Source organism: Marmota flaviventris, chromosome 9, assembly GCF_047511675.1.
Source record: "Marmota flaviventris isolate mMarFla1 chromosome 9, mMarFla1.hap1, whole genome shotgun sequence".
Classification (NCBI taxonomy): Eukaryota; Metazoa; Chordata; class Mammalia; order Rodentia; family Sciuridae; genus Marmota; species Marmota flaviventris.
The window spans coordinates 101,554,583-101,574,827 of record NC_092506.1 but is presented as its reverse complement, the minus strand read 5'-3'; the positions used below and the strand labels follow the sequence as shown (position 1 = coordinate 101,574,827).

The following is a 20,245-nucleotide window of genomic DNA, read 5'->3' as shown; positions in this document are numbered from 1 at the left end:
GATTAGTACGGAATCAGTTGTCTCCAGAGCAGGGAAGGGTCAAGACAGAAGAGATATTGGAACTGTGCAGCAGGGACTCCTATTGCCCCGTATCCATCCTTCTCTTCTTCCTGGGTAATAAAACTTTCTTTCAGCTGAGAATAGAGTCACCCAGAGGATACATTTCTCAGTCTCCTTTTCAGCTAAGTGTAGCCATGTGACTAAGTTCCAGCCAATGAGATGCCAGTAGAAGTGGTAAGAACAGTATCTGAGATGTGTCTTTAATGGGAGGGAGCATGTCCTTCTTCTTTTCTTATTTCTTGCTGACTGGGCGGTGGATTTGATGGCTGGAGCTGGAACTTGGACATGGAACCTCTTGTTGAGGATGACAGTGCAACAAAATGGAAGCAGTCCTTGGCTTACATTTACATTATGGAGAAATAAAATTCCATTTTGTTTGAGCTATTCTGTTTTTCCTTTTATCCTTGTTGGTCATTTGCACCTGAGCCTAATCCTAAATACAAAGTCAATCTGAAGAAAGTGAATTATTCCCTGGGAGATAGGCTATTTCAAGCAGAGAGAACAGTAAGCACAGAGGCTCACCTCTTTTGGGAAAGAGGTTGTATATTCAGCAAAGGCCAAGACTCTGTGTGGCAGGAGATCAGACTGGAGGTGGGTCAAAATGAGCACAGGAGAGGATGGATTGAATACACAGGACTGTTGCAGAAAGACCCACTGGGTATTATGAATGAGACCAAGGTGAGAGACAACTGGGGCTATGACAATGGTGGGAATGGATAAGAGAGGATTGATTCAGGGTACATTTACAGCTGGGTGTGGTGGTGGTGTGCCTACAGTATCAGCTACTTGGGAGGTTGAGGTGGGAGGATGATGAGTGTGAAGTCAGGCCAATTAGTGAGACCCTGTCTCAAAAAAAAAATAGGGACAAAAAGGAGGAATTTAGGAATGGGTATGTATAAATATATGGAGGGAGTTTGTCATAGAGAAAGACCTGGATTTCTGGGATTCCCCTCCTCAAAGGCCCAAGGATGGAGTTCAGCCTTCCCCATGGGGAAAGTCCTTCTCTTGTTCTAATCCCTTAGGCCCAGAGTCCCTGGCCCAGATATCACTGACTGCTAGATTAAGGATTATTTCAAAAATTGAGAGATGGAAGGGTCTTTAATCCCATACATGCTGGCTCTTTCTAGCTGTCTGAGTAGCCTGTGGGGGAGCTGTTGAGATGCTCAGGCTCTGCCAGCAGCTGGACCCTGTCCCTGGCTGGCTGGCTGGCTGGGGCACAGAGTCTCTGTGTAGTTGAGTAAGAGTAGGGCTCTTGGCAGACAAATAGCCAGTCTGTTGGTGGGCCGTCCAGCAGGTCAGTGGGCGGCTGCAGGTCATAGGTTTTGGGGGAAACTGGGTGAGTCCAGCCCCACTCTTAGCATTCTAGGAAGCACCTCTACTGGGGCATCCCAATTCCAGGGAACCCATTAACTCTCTGGGTGCCAGGGAAAAGACCTGAGGCAAGCTGGGAGGTAGCTGAGGTCATCCTTCTTTGAACCTCCACGTGGTATTTACTTAAAGTGATTGTTGCCACAGGTCCAGGGCCCTAGACTATAAAGCAGAATGTCTGCTCCCTGTGCCCAGAACTGAGCAGGTGAGCAGCTGGGGCAGAGGGATGAGGATCAGAGTCCTGAGGGAGGAGATAGCAGGAGGCCTCAGGAGAGAATAGGAAGTAGGAACTAGGACATCTTCCTCAGCCCTTTGGCAGAGTGGCTTCTTCCCCCTTGGGTATGCCTCAGTCTTCCCAGCCATGAAGACAGGAAGTGAGGGAGACAGCAAGTGAGGGAGCTGGGAGCTGCTTCTGAAGCTGGGATCTGGGGAGGATGGTGGTGGGGGAACTGTGCAGGGGTGTTGAGCTCCACACTCCCTACTATGTGACTGAAGTGAGAAATGTCTGAGTTATACACCTTCCTCCCCAGCCTCCCTGATCCATCTAGGTTGGTCCTTTCCAACAACAGCTCTGCTCCCCACAGCTCAGGGAAGAGTTAACAGGGTTTGGGACAGGGAGCCCCTTAGAACAAGTCCCTTCCTTTTCTTCTTTACCCTGACCAGGCTTCCATTCACCTCCTTGTCAAGAGTCCATAATCTCAGCATGGCTGTAGTCCTCACCTGGGCTCTGGTCCTCCTCTCAGGTGGGTCTCCAACCAGACTTCAAAGTAGGGGTGTGGGTGAAGGCTGGACTGAGGGACCCATCCCCCATGAGGGAGGAGAACCTGGCCCCTAATCATCCCATCCCTTTTTGCAGTGTTTTCAGCTACTCAGGCACGGAAAGGCATCTGGGACTACTTCAGCCAGAGAAGCAGGGACAAAGGCATGATGGAGCAGATCCAACAGCAGAAGCTGGCATGGGAGCCCACGTGAGTGACCAGGGAAAGGGGTATGGGCTATGGAATGATGCACTGCCCCTGATTCCAGGGCTTGCTTTGCCTGCAAATTCTAGTGGTCCTGGGTTCCAGCATCCTTGGACCCCAGCTCCTGAATCCTGGCCTTGCCATCTGTATAGCTGCTTCCCCCAGGCCAACTGTGGGAGGCAAGGGACCTGAGATCAATGGAGAGGAACCTTTCAGCAGTCCCAGAACATCAGGAGGATATGAGAGTATTGGCACCTGTAACACTTGCTTGCAAAGGAAGTACAACATGTTTGTGCTTTGTGTGTGAGGAGTTGCAGTTGTTTGGGGTTTAAGACTAGAACCCCTGGGCCACAGCCCTTCCTCCTTGGTTTCTGCAGAGCATCATCAGTATGCCATGTCTGGTGAAAAGGGGATGACTGGGGCTAGTAGACTGATGGCACGGATGTCTGTGTCCTTCCCCAGGAGCTTGAAAGACAGCCTTGAGCAAGACTTCAGCAATATGAACAAATTACTGGAAAAGCTGGCCCCGCTGAGTGGGCAGGGGAAAGGGCCTTCCCTGCTGGCACAGGACCCAGCAGGAATGAGGCAGCAGCTGCAGGAGGAGCTGAAGGAGGTGAGGGCGCGCCTGGAGCCCTACATGGCGGAGGTACATGAGCTTGTGGGCTGGAACTTGGAGGGGTTGAGGCAGCAGCTGAAGCCCTACACCATGGAACTGATGAAGCAGGTGGCCTTGCATGCGCAGCAACTGCAGGAGAAGTTGCGCATAGTGGGAGAAGACACCAAAGCCCAGCTGCTGGGGGGCGTCGACGAAGTGCTGAGCCGGCTGCAGGCGATGCAGAGTAGTGTGCTGCACCACACTGGCCGAGTCAAAGAGCTCTTCCACCCATACGCCGAGCGCCTGGTAACCGGCATTGGGCGCCATGTGCAGGAGCTGCACCGCAGTGTGGCTCCGCACACGGCCGCCAGCCCTGCGCGTCTTAGGCGTTGTGTGCAGGTTCTCTCTCATAAACTCACGCTCAAGGCCAGGGCCCTGCACGCGCGCATCCAGCAGAACTTGGACCATCTGCGCGAAGAGCTCAGTGCATTTGTCCGCGCCAGCGCTGACGGAGCTGAGCAGGGGGCCAGCCCGGACCCCCAGATGCTCTCAGAAGAGGTACGTCAGAAACTCCAGGCTTTCCGCCAGGACACATTCCTACAGATCGCTGCATTCACCCAGGCCATCGACCAGGAGACAGAGGAAGTTCAGCAGCAGTTGGCGCCACCCCCACCAGGTCACAGCGCCTTGGCCCCTGAGTTCCCACAAAGCGACAGTGGCAAGACCCTGAGCAAGCTGCAGAACCGACTCAATGACCTGTGGGAAGACATCACTTACAGTCTTCATGACCAGGGCCATAGCCGTTTGGGAGAACCCTGAGGGTCTACTTGCCCAGGTTCACCAGCTCTTTGTCCAAGGAGACCTGGATCCGAGCCTCTAGCATAGCCTGTTGGGCAGAGGGCAGAGGGTCCTGCAGGTGAGGCCATTGAAGAGAGTACTGTCCCTGGCATATCCAGCCTCAACTCCCCCATCTGGATACATTATACTCACCAGGCTTTGCAAACCCAGCTTTCCGTGCTCATTTGGGAATCATCATGAGTTGCAACACTTGGGTGAAGGGAGTCGGGAGGGAGAGAGGCCCTGTGTGTGTGGGAGATTGTCTGCAAGCCTTATGAGATGGTGCCACTATATCCCAGAGTTTGGCTCCTGTCACTTCTGGTTGCCTGATGGTCACAGTTACAGCTGGTCCAGAGAGAGGAGCGCTTGTCTTGTAGAGAGCAAGGAGGAAAATATGATGGGGGAGAGCATGTGGCGGTGTGTGTATATCCTTGCTGGCTGTGATGCTGGTTGGTATGAATGGTGGGGACAGCGATGGGATGGGCAGAGCCCATATTTCCTTAGCTCTGAACCTAAATAAGGGGCTGAACCCTTCAAGCTGTGGGGTCTTCTTAAACCCTTTCCGGAGCGTATTATATATCCTCCTCATCTCCAGCCCCTCCCTCCTAACTGCCAGGCCAAAATCTAGACTTCTGGCTCAAAGGAAATAGATGCTTACGATGAAAGTTGGCCTGGTGTGACTCTCATTTGGACCATGTCTGAGAGCAGCGGCCTCACCACCGTTCCCAAAGCACATACATCACCCACTACAATCCCTTGCTGCTTTTTCTCATGGAATCCCTCCCAATCATGGTCTGTCAGAGAGGCCTGGTTCTGGCTGGGTTCTGCCTCAGCTCTCTTGGCTAGACAACGGATGTGTGTCACATTGGGGTGAGGGCTGGGTTAAAGGCCCTTCCTCTGCACCTGTATTGTTCAACAGTCTGCTTACTACAGGGTGGTATGCATGGAATACAGGCTGTCACTGCAGAAGCTGTGGCCTGGTGGACCTGAGACTCTGGAGGTGGCCTGTCCCTTTTGTTCCTACTGCTCCAGAATCTGAAAGGTCTTTTTGGGACTGACCTTCTTGAGAGAGAGAGTTAGTTTTTTTTTTTTTTTTTTTTTTCCAGTTTTCGGTGGACACAACATCTTTATTTTATTTTATGTGGTGCTGAGGATCCAACCCAGTGCCCCGCATGCTAGGCGAGCGCGTTACCCCTTGAGCCACATCCTCAGCCCCACAAACTCTTTATCCTCCCATTCACACACACTCACTCACTCAGAGGCATCCTATATCAACTGGGATTTATGAACTTGGGGGTGAGAGAAAAGGGTAAACACACTCCCTCTCTTTTGGACTGCTGTCCAACACCCTTTTCTCATGGCTCATCCTGGCCTATGCAGGGTTCTCAGCAGAATCTAAATGAATCTGGGTTCTTCATGCCAGCAGACTAGTCATCCCTGACACCAGGACTTAGCCACTTTCAGCTACAGAACTAGGGTGTGGTCCCAGCATAGGGAGAAGGAGAAAAGCTTGGGGGGGGTGGGGGAGAAGGAGAAAAGCTTGGGGGGGTGGGGGGGAAGGAAAAAAAAAGAGTGTTTTTGTGGGAAATACATAGACGTGTGTTGAATGTGGTGGGGATGAGGGATTGGGAGTAAAAATAATGGTTGTGATTTTGAGACTAGAATTTGCGGAGGTGCTAAAAAGGGCAGAAATTAGGGCTAGAGAAGAGCACAAACGGAACGAGGGATTGGGAGACTGAGACAAGGGAAGAAACTGAGCAATCCGAGAGCGGAACATAGAGCCTAACAGAGGTCCTGGAGTCCAAGCAGCGTCTGGTCCAACAATAGATAGACACAAGTCCAGTTATGACCGCACCTCCTCCAGGATTCCCAGGGACAGGCCAGTCCCCTTCCCAACATGGCTCTCCTAGTCAGACTTATGGACCACTAGTTGGGCTTCTTGTGCCATGAATGCATTGCGAAAAAACTGCCCTACATCTGAGAGCAACTCCTGAGGAAAGTGACAGCCGAGCTGAACTGTATCCTGCTCACTATAGAAGTTCAGGAAGTCCCAGTAATTCCGGAAACCGGAAAACCTTGTCAGACACTGCTACCCGAGGGCCCAGAGTCTGCCGCCCCTTTAAGAAAGGGCGCGCGGGGGTGGGATGGGGGGCGGGGACGGCAGCTAGCGGAAGTGGGGCATCTAAAGCAGCGGAAAAGGTGGGGCCTCGAGAGCAACAGAAGCCGGAAGCCGAGGTGTGAGCTGCGCGTGGGGTGATGTCGGCCAGCGGGGCTGTAGAGCCGGGGCCCCCGGGGGCTGCCGCCGCCCTCTCGCCCGCCCCGGCCCGGCCGTCCTCCGCGGGGCACTTGTTCCGGCCCATCAGCGCGGAGGACGAGGAGCAGCAGCCCACCGAGATCGAGTCGCTGTGCATGAACTGTTACCGCAACGTGAGGCTGGGGTCGTGGTTTCGGGAGGCGGGAGTGTCGGGCTTAGGAGATGCGGGGAAGGGGGTCGACCACTAGCCTGGTGGATCCAGTCCGGAACTCAGAGGCGCACCCGGGAGAAGTGCCGGGAATGCGAATTCATTGATTATTTCCTTCCCTGCTTTTTTCTTCCCCAGGGCATGACGCGACTTTTGCTCACGAAGATCCCTTTCTTCAGAGAAATAATCGTGAGCTCCTTTTCCTGCGAACACTGTGGCTGGAGCAACACGGAGATACAGTCGGCGGGCAGGATCCAAGACCAAGGAGTGCGCTATGCTTTGAGTGTCAGGGGCCTGGAGGTGAGAGGAGCCTAAAACAGGTCCTCACTATCCCAAACAGAGCATGGGGACTGGCGTCAGATCTCTGTCCCAGGTCATTGCACCCAGAATAAATCCCCAATAGCTAAGCCTTAGTTCCCTCCTTTGTAAAAAGGCGTGTTACTGTCATCTTACATGAGATAAGATTTGTTAAAGTGGGAGTTTGTCAGATTATGGAATGAGCAGGAGTTACTATGGGTAGTATTCTCACCATTTAGGCAGTCTGGCTCATACCATATGTATGTACTGTTCTGAAGGAGTTGACTGGTCCCTCCCAGGTGGAGAGAGGGAGAAACAACTAGGTTGAGGTCTGATGGAGGGGGATAGTCTGGTTATTTCTTTAGGCGAAGCTGTCCTGCTGACCTGTTTGGACCAAGTTTCTTTTATGCCCAGGACATGAACAGAGAAGTGGTGAAGACGGACTCTGCCACCACCAGGATACCTGAGCTGGATTTTGAAATTCCAGCTTTTAGCCAGAAGGGAGGTAAGTTTAAGATTAGGACTGTTAAAGATTTGGACATACATATTGGATATATTGGAATCACATATATTGGAATCCTATACATTTTCTTTCAGAACACCTGATATTGGGCCTAGTTTGACTATGTAATCATTGTGATTTTTCATGGGTTTAACATGAACAGAAGGCTTAAGTAAAACAGTTTAGGGTAGTAAAAGGTAATGGTAAGACCATACTGTTCTTATTTTAGAATTTTAGCATCACTGTTATCAGAAATGAATGGAACCTAGTGGCTGGCCTCCTTTTACAGATGTGGAAATCAAGGTCCCGAGAGTTCAGGTGAATTGCTTAAAATCATATAGGCACTTGGTAATAGAGCTAAGTCTTTTCTTTTGTTGTTATTTATAAGCTCTGACCACCGTTGAAGGATTGATCAACCGTGCTATCTCTGGCTTGGAGCAGGACCAACCCACAAGAAGGGTGAGCTGATTGTGGGGGAACTTTTTGGCCAAGCATACAGTGGGGGGTGTAACTGCCAGGATGTTGTATATATTGTACTTTTTGTCCTTCTCATGTCTGTCTCCTAGTGTATATTTAGGTCTCATCTCAGACAATGTAATGTTATCTCAGAAGTACCCTTTCTAATCTCCTTGAATTATCTATGCTTCTGGGCATTCTAATATATCTTATATTTATTATTACAGAAATAATGTAAAATATTTAGTCATCTGTCTCCCTGACTGGCTAGAGAGCTCTATCAGAGGACTGTGATTTAATTGTTGTTTTATCCCTAACCTGGTATGACTACCTGCACTAAGTGGTGGAATGAGTGAGAAAATAAAACTCTTGGCAGCACCCATAAACTTCAGTCTTAAGAAGTATACCACCAGGGCTGAGGCTGCTTTTACTTTATTCATAACAGGCAAAAGAAGAAGCCATAGCTGAAAGAATTGATGAGTTCATCATCAAACTGAAGGAGCTAAAGAAAGTGGCCTCCCCTTTCACTCTGGTAAGTATTGAGGGACTGTAGTTGCTTTTCATTTAAGGGAGGAGAGAAAATTAAAACTGGGATTTTTCCATTGTGATCTTATGGTAGGTGGAGGGTTGTATGATTTCATGTTAGAATTATTCTCTCTTCACTCATCTATTAGATCATTGATGATCCCTCAGGGAACAGCTTTGTAGAAAATCCACATGCTCCCCGGAAAGATGATGCCCTGGTGATCACACACTACAACCGGACCTTACAGCAGGAAGAGATGCTGGGGCTCCAGGTAAGTGAACTGAAGAAGCCAGAAAAATGCTCTGGAATTATCTTGGTTCCTGGATTGCTTGGAGTCAGTGGAAACTTATTTTGTTGCTGTTACTGCCCTCTGTTAGCTTGCTTGTGCCTTTCATTTAGTTCATGTCAAGACTTAGGGTAAACTTCACAGAAAGGATACTAGCACCTGTGATCCTGTCTTGAGGCCTTTTCTTCCCTTGAGTGAAGATTCACTTTCTGGCTTTTCTTTCTGATTCATGAGTAGGCATTTGATATAATTGAGTGAGGGCATTTTTCTCCCACTGAGGCAAGGTGCGGGGAAATATTCATTGGCTGAGAGGTCTACTTGTCAACTTGTGATTTGCATCTCTGCTGTTTTAGGCAGAAGCACCAGAAGAGAAGCCAGAAGAGGAAGATCTCAGAAATGAAGTGAGTCATGTTGGTTCCTATGAGAAAGGAGCAGCATTGTGGGCTGAGATTGATGCTGTTAATTTTCTCTTTTCATTGCCATGAACATGGGTGACCACCAGCCTGCCAATTGAATGTCTGTAGACTGAGCATCCTGCCTGGGAGGCTCACTCTGTGTTGTTGAATTTTGTTTCAGGTGCTCCAGTTCAACACAAACTGCCCAGAATGCAATGCTCCTGCTCAGACCAACATGAAGCTAGTACGTATCTTTTGTCAAGCAGTTGGGTTGTTCTTCATCTGACTAAGGCATGAAGGTTATATTCAGGCTGGGAACATTCTTTCAAGAAAAGTCCATGCTTTATTCCAAGATATGAGGAGGATGTTGTCTTTGATTAGTTTGTGTACCTTACCGTTGGGTTCAAAGAGAAAATTAGGTCATGGCCTTGAGGCTCCTTTATCTGGCCTGAGCCATGTCTTCAACCAGCCCTCTTCTGGAGGACTATTAGAGTTAGGCTGCCCCGTGTGAGAAGTTACAGTCCTTGTCCAATGTCTGTGTGCAGTTTGGCGTTGTTTTTCCCCAGAGGGTGGTCTTGCTCTCTTGGAAGCAAATTTCCTTAACTCCATCTTCCAGAAATCCCCCACTTTAAGGAAGTTATCATCATGGCCACCAACTGTGAGAACTGTGGACATCGGACTAATGAGGTGAGTAGCCTCTATAGATTGGAAAGAAGACTGGCTTAAGGGTAACCCCTTTATAACTTTGATTCTTCCTAAATCTTCTTCAGGACTGGGGAGATGGAAGAAATGGGGGATGCTTAGTGAAGGGTAAGAAGCTCTTGAAGGAGCTGAGAGTTAGCCTAGAGGAGAAAAATTAGAGATAACATAACTCATTTAAGACATGAAATGTTGATTATATGGAAGAGAGAAAGATTTTGATCTGTTTCTCAGAGGGGTGAAGGTTCAAGGAGTCAGGTTTTGATTCCATAATGAAGAATTGTCTGAATATTGGTTGGGCTGCCTTGGTGGGTTATAAATCCCCTTTCCCCAAGTGTATTCAAGCATAAGCTGATTAAATTCTTAAACAGAACATTATAAAGGAGATCTGCACATTGGATGCAGTGGGTGAAAGGACTGGAATAAATGCTTAAAAGTCCCTTTCAACCCCCAAGTGTCAGATTTCTTTAAAAAGTAAATTCAGAGCTTCTTGGCAATTTGGGCTAAGTTTTGGAATGCTCCTGAGCCTGGGCACTCTGCTCCTGACACCTCTTGGTGTTTGTGATTTGGACAGCTGTTGCCCCTGTTGGTTTAGAAGGTTCTGTCATTGGTAGCCATTAGCCGGCCAGTTTGGAGGTCCGTATGTAAGTCTGAGGGAGACCTGGCACTGGATAAGGCTCTCTCTTGCTCTTGCTCTTGATTAATGTCTTTATAGGTGAAATCTGGAGGAGCCGTAGAACCCTTGGGCACCAAAATCACACTCTGCATCACAGATCCCTCAGACATGACCAGAGACCTTCTCAAGGTAACAACCTGCTCAGGAAAATGTCTTTATGTAGGAGACATTATCTTTTAAAACAATATTCAGGGACATTAGGGGTCCCCTTACTTGCCTGGGTTTGAGGATCCTTGAGCAGGGTAATCTCATGGTTGGAATTGCAGATTCATTAGGTGACTGTAGACAGGGTACCTGACAACATAGAGCTATGACTCAGCTTCTTTTTATTAAACTGATTTCATTTTGGTGGTTAAGATGATTTGGTGGTTAAACTGATTTCATTTTGGTGGTCAAGCTTTAGCTGAATTGGAGAAAACTGGGACAGCTGAAATTGCCCCCAAATTATCAATTGTGTTAATCTGGGAGGCCTCTGATTGGCTTTCTGTACTCCCAATTTAAATTTTCTTTTTTTACCTTTTATGATGTTGGGGATTGAACCCAGGACCTTACTAATGCTAGACAAGTGCTCTGCCATTGAGCTGTCCCCCTAACCCCTGATACAGATCTTCACTTGACTTCTCATTTTACAGTCTGAGACATGTAGTGTGGAAATCCCAGAGCTGGAATTTGAACTGGGAATGGCTGTCCTGGGGGGCAAGTTCACCACCCTTGAGGGGCTCCTGAAAGACATCCAGGAACTGGTAAGTACCCTGAGTATAGTACATAGCAGCAATGTGGATATGGGAAAAGGACCTGGAAGACCTCAAACATCTTAGTTTTTGGTTTAAGACTTGAAAACATGTCAGTTGGTCCTGACAACTGGGGATTTCTTTGCTTTAAAGCTGGTCTAAGATCTTAATTATTGTTTTGGATTTTAAAGAGAAGTTTTGGGGAAGTTTTCAAGGGAAATTCCCAGGCCTGACTCTGGGAAGGTATATTTATTTTGAGGTCTTGGGTAAGTCATTTATTTCATTGTAAGATAGGGTATGAGGGTCCTTTCAGGACCTAAAACTTGTTAACATACATGTATGTGTATGTTGACCTAATCTGTATATTTGGTCCTCTGTATCGGACCAGATTGAAAATATTTGGGAAAAAAATTCTGTCTATTGAACATGTCATCATTCACTAAACTATATAATATAATAACTATTTTCATGGCACTTACTTTGTATTAGGTATTATAAATAATCTAGAGATGATTTAAAATATCCACAAGGATGTACATAGGTTCTACACAAACATTGTGACATTTTATGTAAGAGACTTGAGCATCCACAGATTTTGGTGTCTGGGGGGTGTCCTGAAATCAATCCCATGTGGATTCCTAGGAATGACTATATATTTTATCTTTTTGATGGATCATTTTACTTAATTGATTTTGTTGTCAGGCATTTTGTCTTTGTAAATTATATTTTTTTCTTTGCATTTCTTTTCCAAATTAGGATTAAATTTTGTAAGAGCAATTTTCTAGATTTCATTTCATGTGACCAGTTTTGCCTTTTTGGCAGACTGATCCCATAAACTCCTAGAATGGCTGCATAGGTCAGCAAAGTGCTGTGGGATAAATGGAGACGACACTTTTTTTGACTGGGCACCAGCTACAACTCCCTGCTTGGGTTTATGGCAGGCCTACTAACCATAAAGCCAGGATTTTAACAGTTTGGATGTCATTTATTGCAGGTAACCAAGAACCCTTTCACATTGGGTGACAGTTCCAGTCCTGGCCAGTCAGAGAAACTGCAGGAGTTCAGCCAGAAGTTGGACCAGGTGAGTACCAACTGGCCAGTTGGTACTCAGGGTCCTGAGGTTCCTGTGAACAAGAGACCACATTTGTATCTCTTGCCACATTTAAACAATTATGTTGGGGATTCTTTTGGTTTCCTCTAGTTTTCTCCTTTATTTTGTTGGAGCATCTTCTTCAGTAGCTTCCTGAGAGAGTGCATGGGAAATACAATTGATAGGACCTATCATGTCTGAAAATTTCTCTATTCTACCTTCACACTGGATTGATTGATTGTTTGCTGGGAATAGAATTCTAGGATAGTAATGATTTTTCATCAGAATTTTGAAGATACTGCACTACTGTCTTCCAGTTTCTGGTTTGGCTATTGAGAATTTTGAAGTCATTCTGATTCCTGATCTTTCATATATGATCTATTCTTATAATCTTTTTGTCCTCTGTGATATGCAATTTCAGGTTGTGCCTTGTTTGGGATAAGTTTCAGCTACTGTGCTAATAAGTACTTGGTGGGTTTTTTTCAAACTGGAAAACTCACGTAGTTCAGTTTTAGAAAACTTTCTTGAATTATTCTCTTGGAAGATAGCCTTCTATCTGTTCTTTTAGATGTTAGACCTACTTGTCTGATCTTGGGTAATTTGCTTATTATTATTATTATTATTATTATTTTTTTTTTTCTGGTACTGAGGATTGAACCCAGGGGCATTCTACCACTAAGCTACATCCCCTGTCTCTTTATTTAGAGACAGAATCTTGCTAAGTTGCTCAGGCTGGCCTGGTATCTGAAATCATCCTTCTTCAACCTCCTGAGTTGCTGGGATTACAGGTATATGCCACTGTGCCCAGCTGTAATTTATTTATTTTACTCTGTTTTTTGTTTTATTAGTATTTTGTTCTAGTCTAGAAGATTCCTTCAACTTTATTTTCCATCCCTTTTGGTTGAGTTAATGTCTTTATTTTTGAAGAGCTTTTTTTTTTTTTTTTTTTTGATAGAGGGGTGGCTGACTGTCCTACCTTTGCCTTTTTTTTTTTTTTTTTTTTACGTTGTAGTTGGACACAATACCTTTATTTTATTATTTTTATGTGGTGCTGAGGATTGAACCCAGTCCCTTGCACATGCTAGGCAAGTGCTCTACTACTGAGCTACAACCCCAGCCCATTCCCTTGCCTTTTTAAAATAGCATTTTGTATTAAGGATGTAATTGTTTTTTTCTTGAGAACATTGATGCACTGGGGGTGGAGTGTATTTTTTCTCCTCACATAGTTTGTTTCCTTCATTTGCTTATTTTCCTTCTCTTTTCCCCATTTAAGTTTCTGTCAGCCACTTTGCTCAGATGACTGCTTACAAGTAGAGGACAGTGGGAGTGAGTGTTATTGGCATGAGGCTCATTGAAAGGGGCTTTAGCTTAGCTATTTTGTCCAGGTAGCCCCAGTATGGTTAGAGCTTTCCTGTGACTGGGCCTAGTCAGAGACCCATCAGTGGCTGTTTTCCTTTCTGTCTGGAGCATGACGTTGTGGCTGGCAGTGCTCTGAGAGCTGAGTATGGGAAGAGGCCTGGGATATGTGTATGCCTATTTCCAATAAGTGTATATTCACTTAACCTCCTTGTTCTTGATTCTTTTCTACTTAATTGGTTTAGTGTCTTCCAGTCCATACATTCCTATGGTAGTATCCCCAGAGAAATAAAAACAATTATTGGCTGTTGTGAGTAGGAGATGATATTGGGAGTATTGAATTGTTTCTTAAGTAGTTTTCAAGCAGTTCTTATTTTAATTCCTTTCTGCTCTACTTCCAGAGGTACCTAATTTCAAAACTTTTGGGGATTCTGAAATGTAGATTGAGTTGGCCCTTGTCTGGCAGTCATAGCTCTTTTCTGTCAGGAGCTGTGTAAAGTTTACTTGCTGTATTCTCTCTCTCCTGTAGATCATTGAGGGTAACATGAAGGCCCACTTTATTATGAATGATCCAGCAGGAAACAGTTATTTACAGGTATAGTAGACCTTCCTGGATATTTTTTGGGGGGAGTAGGGGTATCGGAGATTAACTCGGGGCACTCAACCACTGAGCCACATCCCCTGCTCTATTTTGTATTTTATTTAGAGACAGAGTCTCACTGAGTTGCTTAGTGCCTCGCTTTTCCTGAGGCTGGCTTTGAACTCGTGATCCTCCTGCCTCATCCTCCCAAGCCTCTGGGATTACAGGTGTGTGCCACCGCACCCGGTGGGGCACTTGGCCTTCCTGGATTTTTGTTGAAGATATATTTTCTGATCTTTGAGTATTTATCATATCCCCAGAAACTAAAAAGACTGGATTCTAAATGGACTGCTCTTCCTTAAGGAACTTATGCAGAAGAAAGAAGATAAAGGAGAAAGGGGGGAAAGTGGGAAGAGCTTTAAATTTATGTGAAGAAAGGAAAACAGGTTCTCCTAGGCTCCTTTCATCCTTGGTTTTGCTGTTGTCTCCAACTCTGGAATTTTCATTCTGCAAGTCTGATTGTAGAGTGAGGAGAAATGTTGTCCTATCCAGAGACCAAAATGGGAAAACAGAGAGGCTTTAAGCCAGTTGAGGAATTAATCTGGTGATTGCTGGAGATTTTAACTTTGTGTGTGTGTGTTGCTGGGGATTGAACCCAGGGCCTCAACCCTACTTTAACATTTATTGAGCACTTAATAGGCTCAGACAAAATTGTTACAAGTTCTTTCCATGATTAAGACCATTGCCACACTTTTCATAAGAAAGTACAGATGTAAAATGTTTTAGGTGGACTGTTCCCTGCCTGGAGCCAGGCTGTCCCACTCCTAACTCTTGTGAGTTCTGTTGCTGCCCCCTAGTAGAGCCTAGGCATTAGGGATTGGAGGGCATTAAGTTCTTAGGGAAGTAGGAGTTGGTAGCTCCCTGAGGGAGGAGGAATGGTGGGATTGCACAGGCACTGATTGTCTGTTCTTGGCCTTGCAGAATGTCTATGCACCTGAAGAAGATCCAGAGATGAAGGTGGAACGTTATAAGCGCACCTTTGACCAAAATGAGGAACTGGGGCTCAATGACATGAAGACGGAGGGCTATGAGGCAGGCCTGGCCCCACAGCGATAGCAGTGGGTGACTCACTAGCCAGCTCTAGCACAGCTCATCCTGCAGCTTCTTTATCACTGTGGGAAAAAATGCTGTGCAGTGCCCTTCCACAGGTACAGAGGACACCTGCCACACGTCAGCTATCTAGACACACTTTGTAAACAGCTGGTGATGCACCTGCAAGCCTGTTGTGTTACTTGACCTTATTTTGGAGGTTATGAATTAGCCTAAGAAACCCAGGAACTAAGCATGGGACATGCCATCATCACTTTTTCCCTATCAGTTCTTTACCCTCCCTCCACACAGTGCTCTACCCTCTGGAGTGTGAAAGCTGAAGTTGGTGAACATGAAAGACAGTTACAGCCGGACTTGGGAGTTGGTTTGGGGCATGTAAAGTACTGGCTTTCAACAGGAAAGAAGTCATCTTGGAGAGGGGGGTTTAGTCAGCACAGGTGAAGAAGTTTTCATTAAAATGATGGCTTTCCAACAATACTGGCCTCTGCCTCCACTCTGTTCTAGTTGGATATCATGCTATTAGAATTCAGCCTCCTGAAGAAAATCTTCTCCAGTGCAGCCACAGTATTTTGGGGGTTGGAACTGGCATTTCTTTCATCCCTTCAATGTTTGCCTGCTTTTTGCCAGGCACACCACAGAACAATGGACAAAGTAAATGTGCTTTTATTGGAGCTTACAAGTCTAGAGTGGAGAATTTATAATAAATGGATAAGCAAGATAGCATGTCAGATGGATATTGGTGTTACGGAGGAGTGTGTAGCAGGGAAGGGGTGTGTAGTGCTAGAGAAGGTGGCACCGTGTGTCAGATACAATGGTCAGGGAAGATTTCAGTAAATGACAATTTGTCATTTAGGCAGAGCTTAGACAGGTAAGGGAAGCTCACCTAACACAGTAGGAGGGTGGATGGGATTTCCAGGCAGAGGGAATTCTAAATGCAAAAACCTCTGAAGCTATAGAATAGGGGGCTGCCTACAGTTGCTAGGAAGTTGAAGACCCGATGCTTGGGACCCCAGCCAGCACTTTTTGTGCTGTAGTGTGCTGCCTCTCAGGAACAAAAGGTGAATGGTGCAGGGTGCAGAGTGTTTGTTCAAACAAAGGCCAGTTAATTGAGATACTATCACAAACCTTGCTTTGTGCTATGAACTTAACTGAAGAACTGCTTGGTTGTAGATGACTTAGTAATCAGAAGTCTACTCACATCTCTATTAAAAACTATTCCCAAAGACCACACTTGATTTTCTACCTAGAAAATGTGCTTATTGTCTACTCTGCTATTTCCATTGCTTTTCAGTGGATCAGCTCTTTTCAACCCTTTTCTTGGCTCTTATGAGACACCCCTGGTTTTTCCTTTACTCTCGTCATTCTTTATTTGGAATTTCTGCCTCCTTCTCTACCATAAATGTGTTAGTTTCCTAAACTTCTGCTTTCAGACATCTATTAATTCTTTGGCATGTTACTAATCATTTGGGTCCAACTCAGGAACATACATCTGGTTTTTATAAGGAAAGGCATGAGTAAGGTGTTTTTTTAAAAGCATTTGGAAACTGAGGTTAGCAAATGACTAACAAACTTTAAAGCTATAACACTTTGATTAGGCTTCCTATGACTCCAAGATACTTGTGTTTTCAACTGACTTTCTGCCAGAATAGACTTCCCCTTGGAGTAAGTGTGCTTTGTGCAGTTGAGCCCCATTATGAAGGAAAATATTGGCATTAAGGTCTTTAACTCAATTTTTTATAAGTTTGGTTGGGATGAAGCAATTTTCTGAATTTCATCCAGTCACTTCCCTGTTTATTCCAGTTACTAGGAAATGATAACCTGAGTTTCTGAAACTGCAGACAGGACCAAGGGCCAGACTATAGTGCTTCCTGATCTTGACAGGGCCAAGGTCTTAATACCATTCCCAACTCCATTCTCATTTCATAAAGCCTGTTGGGATAGTTAACTGTCATGCTCCACAGTCTTTAGCATATCGCATATGGTTAATAAATCTGTTACAAAGAAGTCCTCCACAGATTATGAATTGTACTGATGGCCCCTTCTTAGGGCACTGGAGGTAACATGTAGGTATTAAGGTAGGGGAAGGAGCCTGCTTTAAGACCAAAGGAGTCAAAATGCCTGCCTAAGAAAATTAGATTTAATTATAGCTATTAGAATAAAATTTAAGCAGAAAGCTTTGTGATTATATTGAAAGAGCAAACTGGTCCGTTTGTGAGAACATGCTTCCTGCTTCATATTTCAAACTTTTTAAAGTACACTAGAGTTGCGAATTATAGTAAATATTGAATGTACATCTGTGTTGGGATGATCCTGAGTGGTAGCAATGAGCTGAGTTTTGGGAATAAGTATGAGGTGCAATTGACTTGCCTAACTGAAAGCTTCAGTGGTGGGAAGACTTCTATTATAACATTGTCAGTATATAACACTCTTTGTAGCCTGTGATATGTCAATTGCTTATTGTACATTGTAGGGAAGGTTGTCAGCTTAAATGTTAGGCCAGTGGTGTTTTAAAAATAATTTTAAAATTTAATTAAAATTCTTTTTGGTTATACATGACAGTAGAACGTATTTTGACATATTATACATACATGGTGTATATTTCCATTCTTGTGGTTGTATATGATGTGGAGTAAACACTGGGCATGTATTCATATATGAACATAGGAAAGTTATGTTCAAATTCATTCTACTGTCTCCTATTCCCATCCTCCCATCCCTTCCCTTCATCCCCCTTTGTCTAATCCAATGAATTTTTGTTCTCTTCCCCAACCCATTGTGTGTTAGCATATGCATATCAGAACATTCATAGGCCAGTAGTATTTAAGAGTACTTGACTTTATTCTTATTTTTAAAATGTTATATACTTCTCTTAACAGCAAAGTAGTGTACAACTGTGAAAAGAGCCTGTGCTTATTCTGGTTGTTGGAGTTGAGTTTGGTACCTTTGATGCTTCTGTTTACTGGTCTATTAAGTGGGGATACTAGTGACATCTGCTTCCTAGGGTTTTATGAGGAGTAAGTGAGGTAATTGTGAAGTACTTTATAAATATGTTCTCTCATTGAATTCTCACAAAAATTCTAAAGTCTACTTTAAGTTCTTTCTGGGAAAAAGTGGCTACAAGTAAACAAATTATGCCCATTTTACAGATAGGGAAACAACCTTAGCAAGGTTAGGTAATTTCCAGAAGGAAGTGTAGCTTTTTGAGGCAGGCTTCAAACTCATGCCAGTCAGACTCAGAAACCTGCATTCTGAATGTTTTCATCACAAGTCTATAATTACTGTATTTATTATTATAACTGCAGGGAGACAGCAGAGCTCAGGCCATGCCACTGGGCACATACTAATCTGATCCTGCTTCACTGCCCTGTGTTGTAGGGTTGGGTAGTATCAGGCTAAGGCTGTCAGTGGGTGAAATGGTTGGAACTGAAGAAGACAGTAACAAGAAAGAGATGGACTGATGAGGCTATAGGGGGTATACTGCTGATTTTCATTGGAGCAGAAAAATGAGACATTTCAAATGCCTGCTGACATTTCAGTTCAGTTTAAGATAAACCAAATTGGACATGAAGTCAAGTCAGCTTTCTGGAGACCTTTGGGGCCCTCTAGCTAGTGAAACCCTATTTTCTCTGTCCAGTGTCTCCTTCTCACAAGCCCTCAAGAGACCTATCCTGCTTTCCTTTCTGGGCTATGCTATAGCCACCCAGCATAGCCCAGTAGTTAAATGTTCCTGCTTTGGGCTGGGGGTGTGGCTCAGTGGTAGAGTGCTTTGCCAATTGCAGTGAGGTTCTGGGTTCAATTCTCAGCATCACAAACATCACCCCAAAGACATGCTTCAAGGCAGTGATCTCCAAGCCTGTTTGTATTAGATAAGTGAAGAATGTTTTTGAACATGAATCCCAAGAGGGGTGTCTTTATTTTTAAAGTATGATAATGGGACTGGGGTTGTGGCTCAGCGGTAGAGTACTTGCCTAGCATGTGTGAGGCCCTGGGTTCGATCCTCAGCATCACATAAAAATAAATAAATAAAATAAAGATATTGTGTCCAACTACAACTAAAAAGTAAATATTTAAAGAAAAATAAAGTATGACAGTGCCTACTTGACAAATAGCCAAAAATAATGCAAAGTTCTAAACATGACACAAAAAAGAGCTCCAATATTTTACTTCAGAAAAAAAAGTGAATTACTTCTTGCACATTTGGCTATCCGCTGCCCCCAAGAATCATGTTTTAGCAAGTGTGAAGTTGAGCAATTTCCTGCACTTCTCCAAGCTTCAGTTTTGTCATCTGTAACAGGATAACAAAATTGCCTGAGGATTAATTGTGAGGGTTAAATGAGCTAATTAAGATAAAGCTCTTAACTCCTTACAGAAGAAAAGTTTGCCTTTCCACTAAAACTTGAATATTAGAATTCCGTTTCCAGCTTTCTTTATTTGCTATGCTGAAACAGTCCCGTGTCCACCCTGTGCATGCAAGGTAAGCACTCTACCAACTGAGCTATATCCCCAGCCCATGTCCATTAGAAAAAAAAAAAATGTTTTTTCTTAGTTGTAGATGGACACAATACCTTTATTTTATTATTTTATTTATTTATGTGATGCTAAGGATCGAACTCAGTGCCCCGCCCGTGCAAGGCAAGCAAGCTACCACTGAGCTTCCCTCCATGTCCATTTTATTAGCAACATTTTACATAGTTTCCTTCAAGAGGTAACTATGGCTACTAATAATATCAAACGTGGGGGAAGTTACACATGTTTTAGAAACCTACACGTTTTTATAGTCATTATATTGAATTCTGCGTTTCTGACTTTCTCTTTCAAATGGTACCTGGAAGCCTACTGGAGCAGATTCCAGTCCACCTAAAGATGTTTATAACTAGTAAAAATAGCTCATAGTGGAACAGTAATATTATTTTAGTCCTCACAACCATTCTGAGTTCTCCCCATTTTGTTAAAAAACTTGCCCGAGGTCCAATTAGGAAGTTACGTGCTCGTATTCAAATCTGGATCTGCTGCAACTCCAGAACCTACATTCTTCACTGAAGCCTCTGGGGACAGGTCTTGTTTAGATCGATTTATGGCCTCACGCTAGGACAGCGCTGTGCGTCGGATGGATGAACGGATGGAAGGGCAAAGAAGAAACAAGGTTGTGTCGTGGAGCCGATCCTGGAGGCGTTCACATTTCTCTTTATACTGAAAATACATCTCACTCGTCAGACTGGCAGTTCCAAGCCTACGCCACCACTTCCGCTTCTGGCTC

General features: G+C 44.8%; 2 protein-coding genes and 1 long non-coding RNA gene across 3 annotated transcripts; 2 read left to right on the top strand and 1 right to left on the bottom strand.

The window, feature by feature from the left end:
* Window positions 1–2,131: 2,131 nt before the first annotated feature.
* On the top strand, window positions 2,132–3,804 carry Apoa5 (apolipoprotein A5). Its single transcript, XM_027930477.2, has 3 exons — window positions 2,132–2,171; window positions 2,285–2,396; window positions 2,853–3,804. The coding sequence occupies exons 1-3, from the start codon at window positions 2,132–2,134 to the stop codon at window positions 3,802–3,804; spliced, it is 1,104 nt and encodes a 367-aa protein (XP_027786278.2).
* Window positions 3,805–6,036: 2,232 nt separating this feature from the next.
* Zpr1 (ZPR1 zinc finger) lies at window positions 6,037–15,463 on the top strand. Its single transcript, XM_027930608.2, has 14 exons — window positions 6,037–6,249; window positions 6,423–6,584; window positions 6,996–7,086; window positions 7,472–7,542; window positions 7,985–8,071; window positions 8,214–8,336; window positions 8,705–8,752; window positions 8,928–8,994; window positions 9,363–9,433; window positions 10,161–10,250; window positions 10,754–10,864; window positions 11,847–11,933; window positions 13,828–13,893; window positions 14,860–15,463. The coding sequence occupies exons 1-14, from the start codon at window positions 6,079–6,081 to the stop codon at window positions 14,992–14,994; spliced, it is 1,380 nt and encodes a 459-aa protein (XP_027786409.1). The 5' UTR covers window positions 6,037–6,078; the 3' UTR covers window positions 14,995–15,463.
* Window positions 15,464–19,133: 3,670 nt separating this feature from the next.
* LOC114088924 (uncharacterized) lies at window positions 19,134–20,237 on the bottom strand. The gene is made up of 2 exons (XR_003582091.3): window positions 20,017–20,237; window positions 19,134–19,273 (listed from the first exon to the last, which is right to left on the bottom strand). It is a non-coding gene; the product is annotated as an uncharacterized lncRNA (long non-coding RNA).
* Between the last annotated feature and the right edge of the window lie 8 nt (window positions 20,238–20,245).